The 26,465-nt window shown below is 44.9% G+C and overlaps 1 protein-coding gene across 2 annotated transcripts in view; it reads left to right on the forward strand.

Annotated features, from left to right (window-relative positions):
* Positions 1-26,465, forward strand: part of LOC115112944 (C-Jun-amino-terminal kinase-interacting protein 4-like) — a 61,192-nt gene that overhangs the window by 23,402 nt on the left and 11,325 nt on the right. Inside the window, exons 3-13 of one of the 2 annotated variants that reach the window (XM_029640030.2) lie at positions 1,155-1,225; positions 5,789-5,871; positions 15,702-15,846; positions 22,478-22,913; positions 23,112-23,208; positions 23,461-23,597; positions 24,270-24,327; positions 24,749-24,901; positions 25,080-25,128; positions 25,212-25,342; positions 25,921-25,977. In XM_029640030.2, coding sequence (XP_029495890.1) covers positions 1,155-1,225; positions 5,789-5,871; positions 15,702-15,846; positions 22,478-22,913; positions 23,112-23,208; positions 23,461-23,597; positions 24,270-24,327; positions 24,749-24,901; positions 25,080-25,128; positions 25,212-25,342; positions 25,921-25,977 — 1,417 coding nt within the window. Of the gene's footprint in view, positions 1-1,154; positions 1,226-5,788; positions 5,872-12,945; positions 14,236-15,701; positions 15,847-22,477; positions 22,914-23,111; positions 23,209-23,460; positions 23,598-24,269; positions 24,328-24,748; positions 24,902-25,079; positions 25,129-25,211; positions 25,343-25,920; positions 25,979-26,465 lie in introns of those variants that run through there. The other variant, XM_065012662.1, reaches the window with a different exon arrangement.

Here is a 26,465-nt window from a genome sequence, read left to right on the forward strand (position 1 = left end):
TCTTTACTTGGTTCCTCTTTGTCTACCGGTAGTCACTAGTAATGGTAACAAGTAAATCACATAGACAGCAGAGCTAAGTCCTAGGCATTCACTAAACCACCTCTGACGGTCTGGGTTTGAAGCCTGTGTTCTACTGAAGCAAATCCCAGACCTATATCATATTCCACTAAGAGGCAACGACAAAAAACCACAGTCCGCTGTTAGCCGTGCTATCATAGAGAAATGTAGAGGGGGGTAGCAGATTTGATTTAGATAACTTTGTTAGCATTTACTGACAAACACTTCACGCTGTGTTGGGAGGGTCATTGTCAATGACCAGATGGTATTCCTGCTTGGGTTAGTGTGTCTGCCTCACACACTCTGTCTTTGTGAAGGCATTGGTTGAGTTCCTTTCGCATTGCCCGGGTGGGCGGAGTTAGCTCATTTTAGACCATTCCATTGGTCCTTTAATTGAAATCTCCACCCACCCAGGGCACCGGGCCATGCAAATACAAATTCCACCATTATAAGGCTGGGCAGTCATCTGAACACTCACACAGGATATTGTCATGGTGTTTTCACTATAAACAGTTCAAGCCAGCCAAGTTTCCTACAGTGGATTAAGTTACAGAGCTCAGAGCTATGTGTTAATAGAGTAGAGTTGATTCTAATGTAGGCTAGTGTGTTTGGGTTCCTGCTTGTGCTTTTTTTATCATACAGTTTAAACATGGCTTCCGAGTGTGTGATGAGTGGTACAACTTTGTGTATGAAACGGCATAGAATTCCTGAAATTTTTCATAGGGAAACGTTTTTACTCATGGCAGGATTATGGCTGTTCAGGGTCCTTAACCCGAAGCTGTGTAAAATATCTCAGCATGAATGTTTGAGTGAGCCAGACAGTGTTGTTACAAGTGCGCTAATGACACCTGGTGGTCATGCATTGCTACTACAACCGACAGCAGTTACTTACTTTATTTGGTTTCTCATCTTGGAAGCCTGTTTTGAGGAGGATATTACTGATGTTCACGGACAGATGTTACTGATGTTCCAAGATTGCATTCACTTTTAACTAATTGGACACAAAAGGCTTTTCTATGTTCTTTATAACATTTAGTGTTATTTTGCCTCATTGACCATGTTATGTTTTAACTGAGATCACACGTTCTCTCTTTCAGTCGGTAGAATGGAGGAACGAGAAGCAGAGCTGAAGAAGGAGTACAATGCCCTCCACCAGAGGCACACAGAGGTATGAGGAGGGAAGGGAAGTGTGTTGTATTGCGTATTGGGACCAGGGTTGGGGTCAATTTCATATCAATTCAGAAATTACAATGATATTCCAATTCTCTTCCAATGCTTTTCAGTTAGGAAAATTTGGAATTGGAATTTAGGTTACTTTCAGAATTGACACCATCTGTGATTGGGACTGTTCCATTCTTACCATTGTACTGGGCAAGTAAAAGTCAAGTATTTGTAAGTATATGACATATGTTTGAGACCCAGGTCTGCATCTTATTGTTGAGAGAGACTCTCTACATTAAAATATGTTGCCTCAACTCAGTCTGTCTAAAGTCTGTTTTCCATAATGTATTACAAACACATTGGCGCAGACGCCAAAACAAACCACTCTGGCCTGCATAGAGAACATGACATTTTAAATATGGATGGAAATGCGATTTTAGAAGCTGGCACAGTTGACAGCTGAATACCCCACATGCCAGGAGGCTGTCTGTTCCAGCTGTACATGGTACCCCACATTTTTAATTTTTAATTTATTTTATTTAACCTTTATTTAACCAGGTAGGCTAGTTGAGAACAAGTTCTCATTTGCAACTGCGACCTGGCCAAGATGGGATGATCAGTGAGATATACCTGCTGGAGCACGTGCTACGGGTGGGTGTTGCCATCGTGACCAGTGAACTGAGATAAGGCGGAGCTTTACCTAGCATGGACTTGTAGATGACCTGGAGCCAGTTGGTCTGGCGACGAATATGTAGCGAGGGCCAGCCGACTAGAGCATACAGGTCGCAGTGGTGGGTGGTATAAGGTGCTTTAGTGACAAAACGGATGGCACTGTGATAAACTGCATCCATTTTTCTGAGTAGAGTGTTGGAAGCAATTTTGTAGATGACATCGCCGAAGTCGAGGATCGGTAGGATAGTCAGTTTTACTAGGGTAAGTTTGGCGGCGTGAGTGAAGGAGGCTTTGTTGCGGAATAGAAAGCCGACTCTAGATTTGATTTTCGATTGGAGATGTTTGATATGAGTCTGGAAGGAGAGTTTACAGTCTAGCCAGACACCTAGGTACTTATAGATGTCCACATATTCAAGGTCGGAACCATCCAGGGTGGTGATAGTCGGGCGTGCGGGTGCAGGCAGCGAACGGTTGAAAAGCATGCATTTGGTTTTACTAGCGTTTAAGAGCAGTTGGAGGCCACGGAAGGAGTGTTGTATGGCATTGAAGCTCGTTTGGAGGTTAGATAGCACAGTGTCCAAGGACGGGCCGGAAGTATATAGAATGGTGTCGTCTGCGTAGAGGTGGATCAGGGAATCGCACGCAGCAAGAGCAACATCATTGACATATACAGAGAAAAGAGTCGGCCTGAGAATTGAACCCTGTGGCACCTCCATAGAGACTGCCAGAGGACCGGACAGCAAGCCCTCCGATTTGACACACTGAACTCTGTCTGCAAAGTAGTTGGTGAACCAGGCAAGGCAGTCATCAGAAAAACCGAGGCTACTGAGTCTGCCGATAAGAATATGGTGATTGACAGAGTCGAAAGCCTTGGCAAGGTCGATGAAGACTGCTGCACAGTACTGTCTTTTATCGATGGCGGTTATGATATCGTTTAGTACCTTGAGCGTGGCTGAGGTGCACCCGTGACCGGCTCTGAAACCAGATTGCACAGCGGAGAAGGTACGGGTGGGATTCGAGATGGTCAGTGACCTGTTTGTTGACTTGGCTTTCGAAGACCTTAGATAGGCAGGGCAGGAAGGATATAGGTCTGTAACAGTTTGGGTCCAGGGTGTCTCCCCCTTTGAAGAGGGGGATGACTGCGGCAGCTTTCCAATCCTTGGGGATCTCAGACGATATGAGAGGTTGAACAGGCTGGTGATAGGGGTTGCGACAATGGCGGCGGATAGTTTCAGAAATAGAGGGTCCAGATTGTCAAGCCCAGCTGATTTGTACGGGTCCAGGTTTTGCAGCTCTTTCAGAACATCTGCTATCTGGATTTGGGTAAAGGAGAACCTGGAGAGGCTTGGGCGAGTAGCTGCGGGGGGGGGCGGAGATGTTGGCCGAGGTTGGAGTAGCCAGGCGGAAGGCATGGCCAGCCGTTGAGAAATGCTTGTTGAAGTTTTCGATAATCATGGATTTATCGGTGGTGACCGTGTTACCTAGCCTCAGTGCAGTGGGCAGCTGGGAGGAGGTGCTCTTGTTCTCCATGGACTTCACAGTGTCCCAGAACTTTTTGGAGTTGGAGCTACAGGATGCAAATTTCTGCCTGAAGAAGCTGGCCTTAGCTTTCCTGACTGACTGCGTGTATTGGTTCCTGACTTCCCTGAACAGTTGCATATCGCGGGGACTATTCGATGCTATTGCAGTCCGCCACAGGATGTTTTTGTGCTGGTCGAGGGCAGTCAGGTCTGGAGTGAACCAAGGGCTATATCTGTTCTTTTTTGAACGGAGCATGCTTATCTAAAATGGTGAGGAATTTACTTTTAAAGAATGACCAGGCATCCTCAACTGACAGGATGAGGTCAATATCCTTCCAGGATACCCGGGCCAGGTCGATTAGAAAGGCCTGCTCACAGAAGTGTTTTAGGGAGCGTTTGACAGTGTTGAGGGGTGGTCGTTTGACTGCGGCTCCGTAGCGGATACAGGCAATGAGGCAGTGATCGCTGAGATCCTGGTTGAAGACAGCCGAGGTGTATTTGGAGGGCCAGTTGGTCAGGATGACGTCTATGAGGGTGCCCTTGTTTACAGATTTAGGGTTGTACCTGGTGGGTTTCTTGATGATTTGTGAGATTGAGGGCATCTAGCTTAGATTGTAGGACTGCCGGGGTGTTAAGCATATCCCAGTTTAGGTCACCCAACAGAACAAACTCTGAAGCTAGATGGGGGGCGATCAATTCACAAGTGGTGTCCAAGGCACAGCTGGGAGCTGAGGGGGGTCGGTAGCAGGCGGCAACAGTGAGAGACTTATTTCTGGAGAGACTAATTTTTAAAATTAGTCGTTCGAACTGTTTGGGTATGGACCTGGAAAGTATGACATTACTTTGCAGGCTATCTCTGCAGTAGACTGCAACTCCTCCCCCTTTGGCAGTTCTATCTTGACGGAAAATGTTATATTTGGGTTTGGAAATCTCAGAATTTTTGGTGGCCTTCCTGAGCCAGGATTCAGACACGGCAAGGACATCAGGGTTAGCGGAGTGTTCTAAAGCAGTGAGTAAAACAAACTTAGGGAGGAGGCTTCTGATGTTGACATGCATGAAACCAAGGCTTTTTCGATCACAGAAGTCAACAAATGAGGGTGCTTGGGGACATGCAGGGCCTGGGTTTACCTCCACATCACCTGTGGAACAGAGGAGGAGTAGTATGAGGGTGTGGCTAAAGGCTATCAAAACTTGTCGCCTAGAGCGTTGGGGACAGAGAATAAAAGGAGCAGATTTCTGGGCATGGTAGAATATATTCAGGGCATAATGCGCAGACAGGTGTATGGTGGGGTGCGGGTACAGCGGAGCTAAGCCCAGGCACTGGGTGATGATAAGAGAGGTTGTATCTCTGGACATGCTGGTTGTAATTGATGTGGTCACCGCATGTGTGGGGGGTGGGACAAAGAAGGTATCAGGGGTATGAAGAGTGGAACTAGAGGCTCCATTGTAAACTAAAACAATGATAACTAACCCGAACAACAGTATACAAGGCATATTGACATTTGAGAGAGACATACAGCGAGGCATACAGTAATCACAGGTGTTGAATTGGGAGAGCTAGCTAAAACAGTAGGTGAGACAACAACAGCTAATCAGCTAGCACAACAACAGCAGGTAAAATGGCGTTGACTAGGCTGGGAGGGTCGGATTAACTACACACAGAGCCGGAGTGCGGCTGGGGCCGACAGATAAAACATAAACAAGCAGAATGGAGTACCGTGATTAATGGACAGTCCAGCATGCATCAGCTATGTAGCCAAGTGACCAGTGTCCAGGGGGTAGCGGTGGATGGGGCAGGGAAGCTAGACTGGCGAGTATTATCCAGGTTTTTAAAAAACTGGCAGTAGATAACAATGACTAAATAGCTTGTAGCTAGTTAGCTGGTTAGCTTCTGGAGGTTCTTGAATGTGTTTTAAAAATAATAGCGATTCCGTATCACATTGGGTGAGGCAGGTTACCGGAAGGTATAATTGAATTAAAAATCGAAAAGAGATTGAAAGTAAATATGGGTCCAGTGAGTGGTTGGGACGCGGCGATTCAGACAGGCTAACAGTTAGTAGGCCGGGGCTAAACAAGGTAGCAGTTAGCGGACCAGGGCAAAACAAGCTAGCAGTTAGCAGGCCGAATTAGCAAGCAAGGAGATAGCAAGGGCTAGAAAGTTAGCCTTTGGGGGACGTCGCGATGGGGTGAGTCTGTTTATGCCTCTTCATGCGGTGACATCGATAGACCGGTCGTGGGTCCGGATATTGTAGCCCAGGAGTTTTGCTTCGGTGGTAGCACAGGAGCTCTGGCCGGGCTAGCTTCAAGCTAAGTGGATGGAAACACTCCCTGCCCACGCTAACCCCCCACCCTGTCTCCCTGTGGTATGCCCCATGCAGATGATCCACAGTTACATGGAGCACTTGGAACGTACCAAACACCAGCAGGAGACACCCTCGGACACAAGCACAAGCAGATCAAGGTACGGTCATTTACAGCACCAGTCAAAAGTTTGGACACACCTACAATTAAGGGTTTTTCAATTTTTTTGCTATTTTCTACATTAGAATAATATATGTAGAATATGTATATGTATATATATGTAGAATAATAGTGAAGACATCAAAACTATGTAATAACACATTTGGAATAATTAATGAATAAATCAAAATGTATTTTATATTTGAGATTCTTCATAGGAGCCACCCTTTGCCTTGATGACAACTTTGCACACTCTTGGCATTCTCTCTACCAGCTTCACCTGGAATGCATTTCAATTAACAGATGTGCCTTGTTAAAAGTTTCTTTGGAATTTCTTTCCTTAATGCTTTTGAGCCAATCAGTTGTGTTGTGACAAGGTAGGGGTGGTATGTAGAAGATAGCCCTATTTGGTAAAAGACCAAGTCCGTGTTATGGGAAGAAAAGCTCAATGAACAGTCCATTACTTTAAGACATGAAGTTCAGTAAATCTGGAAAATGTCAAGAACTTTGAAAGTTTCTTCAAGTGCAGTCGCAAAAACCATCAAGTGCTATGATGAAACTGGCTCTGATGAGGACTGCCACAGGAAAGGAAGACCCAGAGTTACTTCTGCTGCAGAGGATAAGTTTATTAGCGTTAACTGCCCCTCAGATTGCAGCCCAAATAAATGCTTCACAGAGTTCAAGTAACAGACACACATCAACATTAACTGTTCAGAGGAGACTGTGTGAATCAGGCCTTCGTGGATGAATTGCTGCAAAGAAACCACTACCAAAGGACGCCAATAATAAGAAGACTTGCTTGGGCCAAGAAAAATGAGCAATGGACATTAGACCGGTGGAAATCTGTCCTTTGGTCTGATGAGTCCAAATTTGAGATTTTTGGTTTTAACTGCCGTGTCTTTGTGAGACGCAGAGTAGGTGAACGGATGATCTGCGCATGTGTGGTTTCCACCTTGAAGCATGGAGGAAGAGGTGGGGTGGGGTGCTTTGCTGGTGACACTGTCTGTGATTTATTTAGAATTGAAGGCACACTTAACCAGCATGGTTACCACAGCATTTTGCAGCGATACGGTATCCCATCTAGTTTGCGCTTAGTGGAACTACCCATTTGTTTTTCAACAGGACAATGACCCAACACACCTCCAGGCTTTAAGGGCTATTTGACCAAGAAGGAGTGGGATGGAGAGCTGCATCAGATGACCTGGCATCCACAGTCACCCGACCTCAACCCGTTTGGGATGAGTTGGACCGCAGGGGGAAGGAACAGCAGCCAACATGTGCTCAGCATATGTGGGAACTCCTTCAAGACTGTTGGAAAAGCATTCCAGGTGAAGCTGGTTGAGAGAATGCCAAGAGTGTGCAACACTGTCATCAAGGCAAAGGGTGGCTACTTTGAAGAATCAAAAATATAAACTCAGCAAAAAAAGAAACGTCCCTTTTTCAGGACCCTGTCTTTCAAAGATAATTCGTAACAATCCAAATAACTTCACAGATCTTCATTGTAAAGGGTTTAAACACTGTTTCACATGCTTGTTCAATGAACCATAAACAATTAATGAACATGCACCTGTGGAATGGTCTTTAAGACACTAACAGCTTACAGGCAATTATAGGCAATTAATGTCACAGTTATGAAAACTTAGGACACTAAAGATGCCTTTCTACTGACTCTGAGAAACACTAAAAGAAAGATGCCCAGGGTCCCTGCTCATCTGCGTGAACGTGCCTTAGGCATGCTGGAAGGAAGCATGAGGACTGCAGATATGGCCAGGGCAATAAATTGCGATGTCCGTACTGTGAGATGCCTAAGACAGCGCTACAGGGAGACAGGATGGACAGCTGATCGTCCTCGCAGTGGTAGACCACATGTAACAACACCTGCACAGGATCGGTACATCCGAACATCACACCTGTGGGACAGGTACAGGATGGCAACAACTGCCCGAGTTACACCAGGAGCGCACAATCAGTCCTCAGCCTGTCCACAATAGGCTGAGAGAGGCTGGACTGAGGGCTTGTAGGCCTGTTGTAAGGCAGGTCCTCACCAGGCAACAACGTCGCCTATGGGCACAAACCCGCCGTCGCTGGACCAGACAGGACTGGCAAAAAGTGCTCTTCACTGACGAGTCTGGGTTTTGTCTCACCAGGGGTGATGGTCAGATTCACGTTTTATCGTTGAAGGAATGTGCGTTACACCGAGGCCTGTACTCTGGAGCGGGATCAATTTGGAGGTGGAGGGTCCGTCATGGTCTGGGGCGGTGTGTCACAGCATCATCGGACTGAGCTTGTTGTCATTGCAGGCAATCTCAACGCTGTGCTTTACAGGGAAGACATCCTCCTCCCTCATGTAGTACCCTTCCTGCAGGCTCATCCTGACATGACCCCCCAGCATGACATTCCCACCAGCCATACTGCTCGTTCTGTGCGTGATTTCCTGCAAGACAGGAATGTCAGTATTCTTCCATGGCCAGTGAAGAGCCCGGATCTCAATCCCATTGAGCATGTCTGGGACCTGTTGGATCGGAGGGTGAGGGCCAGGGCCATTTCCGCCCAGAAATGTCCGGGAACTTGCAGGTGCCTTGGAGGAAGAGTGGGGTAACTCACAGCAAGAACTGGCAAATCTGGTGCAGTCCTTAATGCAGCTGGTGGCCACACCAGATACTGACTGTTACTTTTGATTTTGAGCCCCCCTTTGTTCAGGGACATATTATTCCATTTGTTAGTCACATGTCTGTGGAACTTGTTCAGTTTGTCTGTTGTTGAATCTTGTTATGTTCATATTTACACATGTTAAGTTTGCTGAAAATAAACGCAGTTGACAGTGAGAGGACTTTTCTTTTGTTTTGCTGAGTTTATTTTGATTTGTTTAACACTTTTTAGTTTTTCATGATTCCATATGTGTTATTTCCTAGTTTTGATGTCTTCACTATTATGCAATGTAGAAAAAAGTCGAAATAAAGAAAAACCCTTGAATGAGTAGGTGTGTCCAAACTTTTGACTGGTACTGTATACAACTATCAAAATCACTGTGTGTACAGTATCATATAGCACTGTTTCCCAAATACACTGCTAGTTTGTGGCCAGTACATCCTGGGTAGCGTGTGTGTTTTTGTATTTTAGTGTACAATGTCCGTATCAGTATGGCACATCAAGATTCATTGGCATAGTTGGCTCCTCACCCTGAGAGAGTAAGTTGATGTGAGGTGCTTCATCACTGCAGGCAACACTCCAATGCTTGCTGCTCTCCACAGGCAGTTCAGAACCTGATGGAGGGAAGAAGAGAAGAGAAATGGGAGGAGAGGGCAGGCAAGGGGATGGGAGAGGAGATGGGATGGAGAGAGGGCAAGTGCGGATGGGATGAGCAGGGCAGAGGGAGAGGGCAGGCAAAAGAAGAGAGGATAGGAGGTGATGACATTTTAGTGGATCTGAGTTGAAGGGAGTCGAGGAGGAGGAAGAGGAGATTGGGAGATTGAGTGGGACTATTCTGTTGTATATAAACCAGCTAGAAGTTGTCAGTGGTCAGCTGCAGTAATCTCAGTGTGATGATTAGAGGGTTTCAGAGCTGTAGTGTGTTAGTCTGCTGAGCAGATCAGAACAGTGAGTCAAACAGCAGTGAAAAGAGGTCATGGTCTCACGCTGGATAAGCCTCCGTTTTGAACGGTCTAGAGAGGGATGTTTACTTTGACCACTACATTAAAGCAGATTGTGATGCTTTTTAGATTGAAACAGATTTAAACATTTTGTGTTTGTTCACAAGGCACTCATTTGTAATTTTCAGCGGTTTCCCCTAACACAGGTGTTACATTATGTATTATGTGTGTGGCAGCAGCCCTCCAGTCTTTCAGTAGTAGCAGGCGCTGCCAGTATCCACAGGTTTGTCCTCCCAGTCTCTCCCTGGCTCAGCCAATCAGCATCGAGCTGGGAGGAGGCATATGTTACTAGCTCTAATGCTGCCTCAGCATCCGAAAGGGAGGGATAAGAGGGGAGGGAGGCGGGGGGGAAGAGAGAGGGAGGGGAGAGCGAGAATTCTAGACTACAGCGGCAGCAGTGTCGCAGCTTAGCAAAGAAAGGACAAGCAAGAGTATCGTCTGACAGAAAGAGGATACAATACATCAAAAGAGTGGAGAAAGGGAAAACCGCTGCGAAGCCAGTGTCCACTCTCTTTCTCTCCTCTCTTCTCTCTCTTCTTTCTCTGTCTCTCTCTCTCTCTGATGTCACAGTAGTGTTGAACTGAAGCCGGCATCACTCTACAGTAGCAGTTGCTGCTCTCTCTCTCTCTGCCGCCACCACCGCTGCTGCTGTTGTTTCTGTGGCCGTCGCTTGCTGGTCTGAGCTCGCATAGCTCGAGACTGCTCTACTCTGAACCAGATCTCCTGTACCTGACCATTCTTCTCACTCCAGCAGTCAGCGACAGACCGTGTGTATGTCAGGTGTACTTTGTCGACGGACACCAAGGGAATTATACTTCTTGGCGTTGTGATCCAGGGACAGTGTGTAAAAGCTTCAGAGGCGTGTGTTTTAGCCCCCTTCCCCTGGTCCCAGCAGTGTGGGGCGCTGGGCCATGTTCAGGGAGGGCCATGAGCCCGGGGCGTATACTGTTGTTTGTCTTTGGCTTTGTGGGGGGTGCCGTGGTCATTAACTCTGCCGTGCTGGTCTCTCTGTCTGTCCTGCTGCTGGTGCACTACTCTGTCTCTACTGGCCTCCCTGCCCTGCCCGCCCTGCCACGACCGAACAGGTACTGTACGACCCTGTGAGTGTGTGAGAGAGAGACAGAAACGTTGCCTCACTCCTGAAGGTAACTCTGTGAAAGGGATGGGTGTGTTTACCTCCTTCCTGTCCTCTTCTCCATCTCTGCTCTTTCTCTGTTCCTACTCTGTCTTCTCATCTTCTCCTTGTTTCATGCTGTCCATTCTCTGCTTAAATCACCTGTACATTTATCTGCTTGCTTACCCCTCTCACTCCACCTCATCCCTCTTTCCCTTTCTTCTTTACTTCCCGTGGGGTAAAGCCAGTTGCCATTATATTAACATGTGGTTACCATGCTGTGTTTATGACAGACAGCCAGGCATTATGGTTCTGCAGGCTGAAAGTAGGTCAGGTGAGAGAACCTTCTCAGATAGTAGATACTCAGACACACTCATCCATTCTAACATTACATATTATTTACGTTAATGTATCATTTATTTATACAGTTGATCCCATTTGATAAATAAAACATCTCCTTTACAAGAGGGACCTGTCAAAGCTGTATGCTATTTTTGGTTTTAGGATATTTCTTTGATAGTTGAATAAATATAGTTGATTTTTAGTTGAGCTTCTCTCCAGTTTATGTCCAATGGCAGGCAGTGACGCCTGTCTGTCTCTGTCACCCCACTATGGAGAGACAGATTGCCTATGGTCTGCTATTAAGTACAGCTGGCTTAACATGGAAGCCATTGTTTCTGCCTACGGTACTTTACTGTTAGCTCCTCATTTGATGTGGGTGGGTTAATATTGAGCTCCACTTCCATTGATGTTTAAAGTAGGCTTGGGCGGTGTACCGTGTTCTGGGGTATTTAGAAATACAGTGGGGCAAAAAAGTATTTAGTCAGCCACCAATTGTGCAAGTTCTCCCACTTAAAAAGATGAGATGCCTGTAATTTTCATCATAGGTACACTTAAACTATGACAGACAAAATTAGAAAAAAAATCACATTGTAGGATTTTTCATGAATTTATTAGCAGATTATGGTGGAAAATAAGTATTTGGTCAATAACAAAAGTTTATCTCAATACTTTGTTATATACCCTTTGTTGGCAATGACAGAGGTCAAATGTTTTCTGTAAGTCTTCACAAGGTTTTCACACACTTGCTGGTATTTTGGCCCACTCCTCCATGCAGATCTCCTCTAGAGCAGTGATGTTTTGGTGCTGTTGCTGGGCAACACGGACTTTCAACTCCTTCCAAAGATTTTCTATGGGGTTGAGATCTGGAGACTGGCTAGGCCACTCCAGGACCTTGAAATGCGAAGCCACTCCTTCGTTGCCCGGGCGGTGGGTTTGGGATCATTGTCATGCTGAAAGACCCAGCCACGTTTCATCTTCAATGCCCTTGCTGATGGAAGGAGGTTTTCACTCAAAATCTCACGATACATGGCCCCATTCATTCTTTCCTTTACACGGATCAGTCGCCCTGGTCCCTTTGCATGATGTTTCCACCCCATGCTTCACAGTAGGTATGGTGTTCTTTGGATGCAACTCAGCATTCTTTGTCCTCCAAACACGACGAGTTGAGTTTTTACCAAAAAGTTATATTTTGGTTTCATCTGACCATATGACATTCTCACAATCTTCTTCTGGATCATCCAAATGCTCTCTAGCAAACTTCAGACGGGCCTGGACATGTACTGGCTTAAGCAGGGGGACACGTCTGGCACTGCAGGATTTGAGTCCCTGGCGGCGTAGTTTGTTACTGATGGTAGGCTTTGTTACTCTGGTCCCAGCTCTCTGCAGGTCATTCACTAGGTCCTCCCCGTGTGGTTCTGGGATTTTTGCTCACCGTTCTTGTGATCATTTTGACCCCACTGAGTGAGTTCTTGCTTGGAGCCCCAGATCGAGGGAGATTATCAGTGGTCTTGTATGTCTTCCATTTCCTAATAATTGCTCCCACAGTTGATTTCTTCAAACCAAGCTGCTTAACTATTGCAGATGTAGTCTTCCCAGCCTGTTGCAGGTCTACAATTTTGTTTCTGGTGTCCTTTGACAGCTCTTTGGTCTTGGCCATAGTGGAGTTTGGAGTGTGACTGTTTGAGGTTGTGGACAGGTGTCTTTTGTACTGATAACAAGTTCAAACAGGTGCCATTAATACAGGTAATGAGTGGAGGAAGAAGAAGAAGTTACAGGTCTGTGAGAGCCAGAAATCTTTCTTGTTTGTAGGTGACCAAATACTTATTTTCCACCATAATTTGTAAATAAATTCATTCAAAATCCTACAATGTGATTTTCTGGATTTTTTTTCCTCATTTTGTCTGTCATAGTTGAAGTGTACCTATGATGAAAATTACAGGCCTCTCGTCTTTTTAAGTGGGAGAACTTGCACAATTTGGTGGCTGACTAAATACTTTTTTGCCCCACTGTAGCCACGGGAGGGTTTTTCAATACCGTCAATACCTTTTTGAAACTCTTTCAAATCAAATGTTATTTGTCACATGCGCCAAATATGTGCCATCTTTTCAGTCTCCTGAGGGGGAAAAGGTGTTGTCGTGCCCTCTTCGTGACTGGCTTGGTGTGCTTGGACCATGATAGTTTGTTTGTGGGTTGGACACCAAGAAACTTGAAGCTCTCGACCCGCTCCACTACAGCCCCGTTGATGTGAATCTGTCTTTCTGCCCCTGAACAAGGCAGTTAACCCACTGTTCCTAGGCTGTCATTGAAAATAAGAATTTGTTCTGAACTGACTTGCCTAGTTAAATAAAGGTCAAATAAAAAAAATATATAAAAAATGTTGACCTGTTTTAAAGGTCTCGCTCACATCGGCTAGGGAGAACGTGATCACCCAGTCGTCCGGAACATCTGGTGCTCTCATGCATGCTTCAGTGTTGCTTTCCTCGAATCGAGCGTAAAAGGCATTTAGCCTGTCTGGTAGGCTCACGTCACTGGGCAGCTTGCCGCTGGGTTTCCCTTTGTAGTCCGTAATAGTTTGCAAGCCCTGCCACATCCAATGAGCATCTGAGCCGTTGTAGTATGATTCAATCTTAGTCCTGTATTGATGCTTTGCTTGTTTGATGGTTCGTCTGAGGGCATAGCGGGAGTTCTTATAAGTGTCTGGATTAGTGTCCCGCTCCTTGAAAGCGGAAGCTTCTGGTTGGGATATGTACTTGTGGGGACGACGTCGTAGATGCACTTATTGATGAAGCCGGTGACTGAGGTGGTATACTCCTCAATGCCATTAGATGAATCCCAGAACATATTCTAGTCTGTGCTAGCAAAACTGTCCTGTAGCGTAGCATCTGCCACATCTGACCACTTCCATATTAAGCCACTGGTACGTCCTTCTTCATTTTTTGCTTGTAAGCAGGAATCAGGAGGATATAATTATGGTCAGATTTGCCAATTGGAGGGCGAGGGAGTGCTTTGTATACATCTCTGTGTGGAGTAAAGGTGGCCGAGTTAATTTTCCTCTGGTTACTCATGTGACATGCTGGTAGAAATTAGAGGTGGACCGATTAATCGGCATGGCCAATTGGCCGAAGTTTTCATAACAATCGGTAATCTGCATTTTTGGATGCCGATTTACATTGCAATCCACGAGGAGACTGCGTGGCAGGCTGACCACCTGTTACGTGAGTGCAGCATCAAAAGGACCTGGTGGCTGCAAGGAGCCAAGGTAAGTTTCTAGCTAGCTTTAAACTTATCTTATTAAAAACAAATCTTAACTTGTGATTATGTTAACTACACATTGTTGATTAAATTACTAGTTTATCTAGCTTGTCCTGTGTTGCATATAATCAATGCGGTGCCAGTTCATTTATCATCGAATCACAGCCTACTTCGCCAAACGGGTGATAATTTAACAAAAGAGCATTTGTGAAAAAAGCACAATCGTTGCACCAATGTACCTAACCATAAACATCAATGGCTTTTCTTAAAATCAATACACAAGTATATATTTTTTAAACCTGCATATTTAGTTAAAATAAATTCATGTTAGCAGGCAATATTAACTAGGGAAGTTGTATCACTTCTCTTGCGTTCCGCGCAAGCCGAGTCAGGGTATATGCAGCATTTTGGGCTGCCTGGCTCGTTGCGAACTGTCTGAAGACCATTTCTTCCTAACAAAGACCTTCATTCATTTGCCAGAATTGTACATAATTACAACATTGAAGGTTGTGCCAATGTAAGCAATATTTAGACTTAGGGTTGCCACCCGTTCGATAAAATACGGAATGGTTCCGTATTTCACTGAAAGAATAGACGTTTTGATTCCGAAATGATAGTTTCCAGATTTGACGATATTAATGACCTAAGGCTCGTATTTCTGTGTTTATTATATTATAATTATGTCTATTATTTGATAGAGCAGTCTGACTGAGCTGCGGAAGGCAGCAGCAGGCTCGTAAGCATTAATTCAAACAGCACTTTCCTGCATTTGCCAGCAGCTCTTAGCCATGCTTGAAGCACAGCGCTGTTTATGACTTCAAGCCTATCAACTACCGAGATTAGGCTGGCAATATTATGTGCCTATAAGAACATCCAATAGTCAAAGGTATATAAAATACAAATGGTGTAGCGCGAAATAGTTGATGCGTCATAATGCCTATAATAGTGACAACCTAAAACTGGGAATATGGCAGACTGAAGTTTAAAGGAACCACCAGCAAGGAACTTAAACGTTAGCCTTTTTACATGGCATATATTGCACTTTTACTTTCTTCTCCTACACTGTTTTTGCATTATTTAAACCAAAATGAACATGTTACATTATTTTTTTGAGACTAAGTTGATTTTATTTATGTATTATATTAAGTTAAAATAAGTGTTCATTGTTCATTCAGTATTGTTGTAGTTGTCATTATTACATATATCTATATATATCGGCAGATTAATCTGTATCAGATTTTTTTGGTCCTCCAATAATCGGTATTGGTATTGGCATGGAAAAATCATAATCGGTCAACCTCTAGTAGAAATTAGGTAAATACAGATTTAAGTTCATAGCTCTGAGGAAAATGCTCTGTGCAATGAGGAAAAAAATAACCCCATGGAGATGAGACCAGCAATCAACAATCCATCTCTTCTCCCTTATTCTGTCAATACTGAATATTCCTCCCCCTCTTCTTTTTCTGAATCCAGGAAGGAACGTCCCATCTCCATGGGGTTATTCCAGTTACCAGGAAGTGATTTGACCCCTGACCCACAGAGGGAAACCGTGGAAACGCCGTCTGAACCCTGGAGATATAACGACCTGAGCCACCCTCACTCCAACACCAGCCTTAAGGTAACAATCTACTTCCCACCTGTCAATCGCTTTCCTCCGGTGCCAACGTTGTTCTATCATGCAGCCACTGTTTTGGACAGACTTTTCACAAATTCACTGTGTGAGTACAAAGTGTACTCGGTGGTTTAAGTCTGCAATCTAAGATGAATGACCATACCCTCAGACCTGACCATCCCCCATGCCTCCTCTTAGCATTTCCCAGAACTCTGAGGGGTGACGTAAGGCAGGGGTAATTTGGCCCAGAGTAGATACTCTGTGTCTTTGTGGAAACATACGCTTTCAACCCATCACCCTGCCGGAGGACGGGAAGGCTTATTGAAAAGGAAGCTTGATTCAGTGTGTCTGCAGTACCAAAGCACGATTGAGAGGGAGACTTGAATCAGTGTGCCTGGAATGCCTAAGCAGGGGGGTGGGGTATGAGTGTGTCTGTGTGTGGCTGAGGGCCCATGGGGAGAGAGGAAGTGGTACCATTCGGGGCCAGGAGCAGGGGAAGGGTAGAACAGAGGAGAGAGGGAGAGAACAGGGGAAGAAGGGAACAGAGGAGCGAGAGAAGAGGGGAAGAGTCTAACAGAGAAACAGGACAGAGTGTCTGAGCAGACTGAAGGGCTGCTTTCTGCCAGGGCCATGCTAGAACCTCTCCATAGTTGCCCATAGAAACCACGCTGTGAGAAAAGTTCTATCATGAATACTCATTCATGATGGGCTGATTTTAAGTATTCATTTGTTGTGATATTCTTCTACACGGGGGTCAAATGGAATAATTCAGGTACCAGGAAGAGGGGTATTTCATGTCAGAGATTGCAAGACAACATTTGACGTAAGATATGGGACTGGCACTTAAGTTTCATCTATCCATGTTGAAGCTCAGTCCTGGCTGCTGCTAAATCATATTTTCTACATAATACCCTTCTCTCTATCAAACCTTTGCTTTCTCAATCCCTGATCCCACTAAACTGTCTCTTTCTCACTTTAGATGCCTCTGGCACAATAGAGGTGTCACTGTAGATCTCTCATGCTGACTTTTTAGCACACACACACACACACAGCCTTTTCATCAGGCTCCCACAGTTCAGACTCACAGGGATGCCTTTGTGTGACACCTCCGATTCGACATTTCCCAAAGATTTACAGTTTTTGGTTACACTCCTCCCCCTCTCCCACAGTCTCTTTCTCTCTCTCCCTCTCCCCCGCTGATTCTATCTGTCTCCAGTTTGCACACACTAGTGTTTCCCATAGGATTTGTTTTCAGTACTGGTGGGTGTTCCCATAGACTTCCAGTCATTAAGCCAACAACTACCCATTTAAAAGCGTGTCTCGCCAGGAAAAAATAAGTGTATGTGTATATTTGCATACATACGTGTATATATAATATATATGTATATACAGTTTAAGTCATAAGTTTACATACACTTAGGTTGGAGTCATTAACCTGTTTTTCAACCACTCCACAAATTTATTGTTAACAAACTATAGTTTTGGCAGGTCGGTTAGGACATCTACTTTTTGCGTGACACAAGTAATTTTTCCAACAATTGTTTACAGGCAGGTTATTTCACTTATAATTCACTGTGTCACAATTGCAGTTGGTCAGAAGTTTACATAGACTAAGTTGACTGTGCCTTTAACCTGAAAGGCCGCTCAGCAAGGAAGAAGCCACTGCTCAAAAACCACCATAATAAAGCCAGACTACGGTTTGCAACTGCACATGGGGACAAAGATCGTACTTTTTGGAGAAATGTTCTCTGGTCGATGAAATAAAAATGTAACTGTTTGGCTATAATGACCATCCAACGAAGTCAAGGTATTGGAGTGGCCATCATAAATCCCCGACCTCAATCCTATAGAAAATTTGTGGGCAGAACTGAAAAAGCATGTGTGAGCAAGGAGGCCAACAAACCCGACTCTGTTACACCAGCTCTGTCAGGAGGAATGAGCCAAAATTCACCCAACTTATTGTGGGAAGGCTACCGAAAACATTTGACTCAAGTTAAACAATTTCAAGGCAATGCTACCAAATACTAATTGAGTGTATGTAAACTTCTGACCCACTGGGAATGTGATGAAAGAAAGAAATAATAAATTCTCTCTACTATTATTCTGACATTTCACATTCTTAAAATAAGATGGAATTTTTTGAATTGTGAAAAAGTGAGTTTAAATGTATTTGGCTATGTAAACTTCAGACTTCAACTGTACGTGTGTGTATACAGCTATATATAAACTCAGCAAAAAAGAAACGTCTTCTCACTGTCAACTGCGTTTATTTTCAGCAAACTGAACATGTGTAAATATTTGTATGTCATGCTGGAGGGTCATGTCAGGATGAGCCTGCAGGAAGGGTACCACATGAGGGAGGAGGATGTCTTCCCTATAATGCACAGCGTTGAGATTGCCTGAAATGACGACAAGCTCAGTCCGATGATGCTGTGACACACTGCCCCAGAACATGACGGACCCTCCACCTCCAAATCAATCCCGTTCCAGAGTACAGGCCTCGGTGTAACGCTCATTCCTTCAACGATAAACACAAATCCGACCATCACCCCTGGTGAGACAAAACCCAGACTCATCGGTGAAGAGCACTTTTTGCCCGTCCTGTCTGGTCCAGCGACGGCAGGTTTGTGCCCATAGGCGACGTTGTTGCCAGTGATGTCTGGTGAGGACCTGCATTACAACAGTCCTACAAGCCCTCAGTCCAGCCTCTCTGTCTATTTTGGACAGTCTGAGCACTGATGGAGGGATTGTTCCTGGTGGAACTAGGGCAGTTGTTGCCATCCTGTACCTGTCCCGCAGCTGTGATGTTCAGATGTGCCGATCCTGTGCAGGTGTTGTTACACTGAGAGGATGATCAGCTGTCCGTCCTGTCTACCTGTAGCGCTGTCTAAGGCATCTCACAGTACGGACATTGCCATTTATTGACCTGGCCAGATCTGCAGTCCTTATGCCTCCTTGCAGCATGCAATATCTAAATACAGTTGAAGTCTGAAATGTACATACACCTTAGCAAACTACATTTAAACTCAGGATGAACCAGACTTGTGGAGGTCTATAATTTGTTTTCTGAGGTCTTGGCTGATTTCTTTAGATTTTCTCATGATGTCAAGCAAAGAGGCACTGAGTTTAAAGGTAGGCCTTGAAATGCATCCACAGGTACACCACCAATTGACTAAAATGGTCAATTAGCCTATGAGAAGCTTCTAAAGCCATGACATAATTTTCTGGAATTTCCAAAGCTGTTTAAAGATAGTCAACTTAGTCTATGTAAACTTCTGACCCACTGGAATTATAAGTGAAATAATCTGTCTGTAAACAATTGTTGGAAAAATTACTTGTCATGCACAAAGTAGATGTCCTAACCGACTTGCCAAACCTATAGTTTGTTAACAAGAAATTTGTGGAGTGGTTAAAAAAGTTATGACTCCAACCTAAGTGTATGTCAACTTCTTATTTCAACTGTAGGTGTACAGCAGCCCATTATCAGCAACCATCACTCCTGTGTTCCAATGGCACATTGTGTTTGCTAATTCAAGTTGATCATTAGAAAACCCTTTTGCAATTATGTTAGCACAGCTGAAAACTGTTGTGCTGATTTAAAGAAACAATAAAACTGTACTTCTTTAGACTGGTTGAGTATCTGGAGCATCAGCATTTGTGGGTTCGATTACAGGCTCAAAATGGCCAGAAACAAAGAATTTTCTTCTGAACTCGTCAGTCTTTTCTTGCTCTGAGAAATGAGGGCTATTCCATGTGAGAAATTGCCAAGATGCTCGCCTTCTAGGCATTGTTCTTCTGTCCAGTGTCTGTTTATTTTGCCCATCTTCATCTTTTATTTTTATTGGCCAGTCTGAGATATGGCTTTTTCTTTGCAACTCTGCCTAGAAGGCCAGCATCCCGGAGTCGCCTCTTCACTGTTGACGTTGAGACTGGTGTTTTACGGGCACTATTTAATTAAGCTGCCAGTTGAGGACTTGTGAGGCATCTGTATCTCAAACTAGACACACTAATGTACTTGTCCTCTAGCTCAGGCCTCCCACTCCTCTTTCTGTTCTGGTTAGGGCCAGTTTGCGCTGTTCTGTGAAGGGAGTAGTACACAGCGTTGTTCGAGATCTTCAGTTGAGGACTTGTGAGGAGTCTGTTTCTCAAACTGGCAATTTCTTGCATGGAATAGCCTTCATTTCTCAGAACATGAAAAGACTGACGAGTTGCTGAGGAAAGTCCTTTGTTTCTGGCCATTTTGAGCCTGTAATCGAACCTGGAAATGGCAGGTTTCAACAGGTATGCCTTGGTAAAAGTTAATTTGTGGAATTTCTTTCTTAATGCATTTGAGCCAATCAGTTGTGTTGTGACAAGGTAGGGGTGGTATACTATTGGTAAAAGACCAAGTCTATATTATGGTAAGAAATGCTCAAATAAGCAAAGAGAAACGACAGTCCATTACTTTAAGACATGAAGTTCAGTCAATCCGTTAAATTTCAAGTGCAGTCGCAAAAACCATCAAGCGCTATGATGAAACTGGCTCTCATGAGGACCGCCAGAGTTACTTTTCCTGCAGAAGATAAGTTCATTAGAGTTAACTGCACCTCAGATTATAGCCCAAATAAATGCTTCACGGAGTTCAAGTAACAGAAACATCTCTACTGTTCAGAGGAGACCGCGTGAATCAGGCCTTCATGGTCAAATTGCTGCAAGGAAACCACTACTAAAGGACACCAATAAGGAGAGGAGACTTGCTTGGGCCAAGAAACACGAGCGATGGACATTAGACCAGTGGAAATCTGTCATTTTGGTCTGAGTCCACATTTTTGATTTTGGGTTCCAACAGCCATGTCATTGTGAGATGCAGATTAGGTGACCGGATGATCTCCTCGTATGTGGTTCCCACCGTGAAGCATGGAGGTGGTGTGGTGGTGCTTTGCTGGTAACACTGTCTGTTATTTATTTAGAATTCAAGGCACACTTAACCAGCATGGCTACCACAGCATTCTGCAGCGATACGCCTTCCCATGTGCTTTGTGGGCCAATCATTTGTTTTTCAACAGGACAATGACCCAACACACCTCCAGGCTTTGTAAGGGCTATTTGACCAAGAAGGAGTGGGATGGAGAGCTGCATCAGATGACCTGGCCTCCACAATCACCTGACCTCAACCCGTTTGGGATGAGTTGAACTGCAACAGTTTGAAAGATTTTACTGAGTTACAGTTCATATAAGGAAATCAGTCAATTGAAATAAATTCATTAGGCCTTAATCTATGGATTTGACATGACTGGGCAGGGGTGCAGCCATGGGTGGGCCTGGGAGGGCATAGGCCCACCCACTTGGGAGCTGTGATTGTGAGGCCGGTTGGATATACTGCCAAATTCTCTAAAATGACATTGGAGGCAGTTTATGGTAGAGAAATTAACATTTATTTCTCTGGCAGCAGCTCTGGTGGATATTCCTGCAGCCAGCATGCCAATTGCAATCTCCCTCAACTTGTGGCGTTTTGACATCTGTGGCATTGTGTTGTGACAAAACTGCACATTTTAAAGTGGCCCTTCATTGTCCACAACACAAGTTGCACCTGTATAATGATCATGCTGTTTAATCAGCTTCTTGACATGCCAGACCTGTCAGGTGGATGAATTATCTTGGCACAGGAGAAATGCTCACCAACAGGGCTGTAAATAAAATTTTATTTCAGCTCATGAAACATGTTGCATTTTATTTTTGTTCATATATCGATAGATACGTAATGTCTTTGCAATAATCTTGTTTCAACATAAATCTGTTGTTCTCTCTCTTCTGATTGCCCCCCCACCTTTGTAATCTTTATACCTCTGTGTTTTGATTATGTGGCCAGTTGTGATTGCGGCTCTAAAACAGGCCTTCGTTGTAAATTTTCTCTTAACCAGTTGGGGGCGCCAGACTCCCCATGCAGATGGCAGAGGCGTTCAAGCCAATCAGCAGGCTAAACAGAACCAGGTCCAAACTACCGCGTTGTTGTTTTTATGGCCTGTAATTGCTGTGTTGTTGACGACGAATACGACGTCGTCTCATAAAAGCGTAATCTAGTCTTTATGCCACCATAGATCATAGTACATTGCCAGCTGCATGCAACCCAAGCAGGTTCCTCATCTGGACCGGGGTGTGACCGTGGGGCTGAATCTTAAATGATCCCTATTCCCTATGTAGTGCATTACTTTCAGCCCTATGGGGCTCTGACCAAAAGTAGTGCACTATATAGGGAGTAGGGTGCCATTTCAGATGCATCGCAGTCTTTCAGGGGTTCAGACAGCTTGCTAGGATTATTAATGAATAGAGAGCACCAGCTGTACTTCAACCCAATCAACTAGCCGTAACTGTAGAATATGCTACAACATGTTTGTTTTGTTTTCTAACTGTGTGATCTAACGACTTTGATTTGAATTTAGATGTTTTTCTGGTTGGTTTAAACTGCATTTAGTTTTCTTGTTTTATGCACTTTTATACCATTGCCTTTATACCATTTGCCTTTTGACTGAGCATTAATGGTTTTGTTGCATTGGCTAACTTTTTTTAAAATATGCTTATTCCTTTTTGAGAGAAAGAAGCTGACTTGAGAATGACCATCTGTCATTATTTAATTTATTCTTATCTTTCTCTTCGGTAGGATGAGATGTCAAATGCTAACCGTGGAGGCTCCAAGTCCAACCCACCTATGTCTCCTAAAGGGGGCTCCAAGTCGGGGACCCCCATGTCCAGCCAAGGAGCAGGCTCCAAAATGTCTTCTCAAGAAGAGTCCAAATTCAGTACCCCTATTTCATCTCAAGGGGTGGACTCAAAGTCGGTTACCCCAATGTCCAGTCAAGGGGGCGGGTCTATGTCGGCCACTCCCATGTCTACTTCTGCGTCTGATGTTGCCATGGCATCTGTGGGCACACCCCACCAGGAAGAGTTAGAGGAACTGAGCGAGGGTCTGAACAGGAACCTGGACAGAAGCGACAGGAAGCCAGAGAACATCAGCAGTAAGAACACCACAGTACAGGAGGGACAGGACTCCGAGCTGAGAGGAGCAGGAGTCAGAGGAGGGTCAGGACCTCTCACAGGTCAGTACTGTAGTTCCAGGGCATAAACTGAGAACATGGGGATTGGCTATGTTGGGGGACTTGGATTTTGTTACATTAGAAAACCTACTAAAATGTGTTTGGCATCACATTGGCCTCACCACTGTATTCACCATGTCAAACGTACCCGTTTGTCCCAGAAGGTTAGTACTCTAACATGTTATTCCATCTCCTCTACAGACGCAGCAGATGATAACACTGAGTCATCAGAGGTGCAGTCCATCATAGAGTCCACTCCTGAACTGGACATGGACCTCAGTGGCTACAAAGACGCCAGGTAGGGTCAACAGGAACTAGTGTTTCTATCTCCATCTCTGCATCTCTATCCTGAACACTCAATCATCATTTATCTGTCAAACTGTACAGACAATCGCTTCCAGCTTGGTCCTTACAGCCGGATATGAAAACAAACACTTTATTTCATGATGCAGTGTATTGAAGCTGTGGTCACTCAGATGACCTCCCGCTCTCTCCCTCCCCCCATCCATCTCTCCCCCTTCCACCTCCCTCCTCCCATCCCTCTCTCCAGTACTCCTTCTAAAGGAGTAGGTATAGAAAATATGGCGTTCGACAGGAACACAGAGTCTTTGTTTGCGGAGCTGTCCTCGGCAGGACCCGACATGGGAGTAGACATAGCAGACATGGACGAGGGGGCCGACCTGCTCGGTAAGACACGTCCCCTGTAGACACTTGCCGCTCACCTATTCCAAGACCATCATCTCATACCCACACCTTGGGTAAATCTGGAAAACTTTACCTCAGTCCCAAATGAATGGCAAAAACTCAACTGGCACTTGTGTGTACTTGCCATATATACTAGGATGAACTCGCCTTTCTACAGAAAATATTTACTATTTCTCCCCCTTCACATTAACTTTATTTCCATACTGCATACTTCATCTCATTATTTCATATTTTCCTGGTTCTTCTCTTCAGATGAGTTTTCTGGTGTGTATCAACCATTCCATTCACACCCCTTGCATTTTCTCCCTTATCACCCTCTCCCTAGTTCTCCCTTTTTAGCTTCCAAACTATGACTAAAATATACAGTGGGTCTCCCTTTTAGTGAGGTTGTAGGTTAGGTGTTCTTTAGGCTGTATATTGACCTGGTGGAGTCCCCATAGAGTCAAGTCGTGCTGTAAGACGATCTTGTCAAGTTAATCAGTTTTGTTTTCTACCCCACATTGCCAGCATGGGTGTCAGACTCAGACCTTAACTTTCTTGGTAAGACTGAAGGAATGTGTGTATCATGTTGTTTTATATCGTTCCATTTTAGACTGGAGGAATTCCCATTTCTTATTAAAAATGTTTCCTTTTCATCCCTCCTTTTCCCCGAAGGTATGGGTCGTGAAGTGGAGCACCTCATCCATGAGAACACTCAGCTGCTGGAGACCAAGTAAGGCGTGTTTTCAAATCACCTGCATCCATGCTCAAGAAATCAATGGAACATTATTAAATTGCCAGAGCAAGAATGTCCCACGTTGTGTAGTAAATTCACACTACTGCCACCTTCTGTTCACAGAGGGATATGGCTTTCGTCAAAGAGTTCACCTAGCGCAGTGTTTCTGAATCCTGGTCCTGGAATCAACGGGGTGCACATTTCTGTTTTTATCCTAGCACTAAACACCCAATTCCATTAATCAAAGTTTTGATTATGAGTTGATTATAGTGGAATCAGGTGTGTAATGCTAGGACAAAAACAGAAATGTGCACCCTTTGGGTCCCCAGGACCAGGATGCAGAAACAGTGGCCCAGAGAAAGTTGGTGTAGGGCCTAATGATCATGCTGACTAATCTCTGTCCTCACGGTTGCGTCAGAAATGCGTTGAATGTGGTGAAGAATGACCTGATAGCGCGTGTAGATGAGCTGTCGTGTGAGAAGGAGGTGTTGCAGGGAGAGCTGGAGGCTGTGACTCAGGCCAAGACTAGACTGGAGGAGAAGAACAAGGAGCTAGAGGAGGAACTCAGGAGGTCAGTCTTTACTCTGCCTTCCTTCTCTCTGTCTGTTTGTTCCCCTGTTGAGATTAATATGGGATCCCCAGGCATCTCTGTGTGTTCATCTCAAGCATGTGTGTGTCTGGTGTGTGTGTTCATCTCCGGTATGTGTGTCCCCGATGTGTGTTCATCACATGGTGTGTTTCTCTCTTAGGGTTCGGGTGGCAGAGGAAGACAAAGTGAAGACCAAGAGTGAGGAAGATGTGAGTTTGTGTGTGTGAGTTGTTTGTGTGTGTGAGTTGTTTGTGGAAGTGTCTAATGAGGGTGCTGATACCACTCCTGGCAGGCGGATGTTCCCACGGCTCAGAGGAAGAGGTTCACCAGGGTAGAGATGGCCAGAGTCCTCATGGAGAGGAACCAGTACAAGGAGAGACTGATGGAGCTACAGGAAGCTGTACGATGGACAGAGATGATACGGTGAGAAGAGGGAGAGGGAGGAGGGGAGTCTTGTAACTAAGAGCCAATTTATGCTTGATTCAAAAAGGCTTCGTATGGATGATGTGACGCAGGTGCGGAGCCTCCGGAGGCATGCAGAGGCCAAATTTAGTGCCACTGTGGGCCTCCCAAATTTTGTAACAATGCGGAGGGCTCCGTATAGCTCCACATTGACAGGATTGGTTGACGGTTGGTGGCGGCTGGAGGTCCTGTATAAACATAAACTCACTTGATGACAGCTCTGCTCAAAACCTCTGCACTGCTCTGTGAAGCGCAAGAAGTATGAATGCCCTGACTTCTGCAGAGGCCGCATGACCGCCAATGCAGACATCGGATTGACCAAGCAGCGCCTTTTAAAGCTGAGCTACTCCAAAATAAAGTGATGCATATTGAAGAGTTTTTGTCTTCTGTGTTCCACCCACACATTGTTCTTATTGATAAACATGCACCCCTTCTAGTGCGTTCCGTCTTTGGCGACTCTAGCTAGTTGAGTAACAAGATCGTTTTTGTCTCAGCTGAATAGTGATGACTCCATGAAATATGTTGTTATCTTCCCTCAGAGCATCTAGAGAGAACCCTGCCGCCGCAGACAAGAAGAAATCCAGCATCTGGCAGTTGTAAGATTCCCTCCTTTTTTACCACCCCTCCTTTTTCTACTTCCCCTCCTTTTTCACCACCCCTCCTTTTTCTACTTCCCCTCCTTTATCACCACCCCTCCTTTTTCTACTACCCCTCCTTTTTCTACTACCCCTCCTTTTCTACTACCCCTCCTTTTTCTACTACCCCTCCTTTTTTTCTACTACCCCTCCTTTATCACCACCCCTCCTTTTTCACCACCCCTCCTTTTTCACCACCCCTCCTTTTTCACCACCCCTCCTTTTTCACCACCCCTCCTTTTTCACCACCCCTCCTTTTTCTACTACCCCTCCTTTTCTACTACCCCTCCTTTTTCTACTACCCTCCTTTATCACCACCCCTACTTTTCACCACCCCTCCTTTTTCACCACCCTCCTTTTTCACCACCCCTCCTTTTTCACCACCCCTCCTTTTCACCACCCCTCCTTTTTCACCACCCCTCCTTTTTCACCACCCCTCCTTTTTCTAC

Source organism: Oncorhynchus nerka, linkage group LG28 (genome assembly GCF_034236695.1).
Source record: "Oncorhynchus nerka isolate Pitt River linkage group LG28, Oner_Uvic_2.0, whole genome shotgun sequence".
Taxonomy (NCBI): Eukaryota; Metazoa; Chordata; class Actinopteri; order Salmoniformes; family Salmonidae; genus Oncorhynchus; species Oncorhynchus nerka.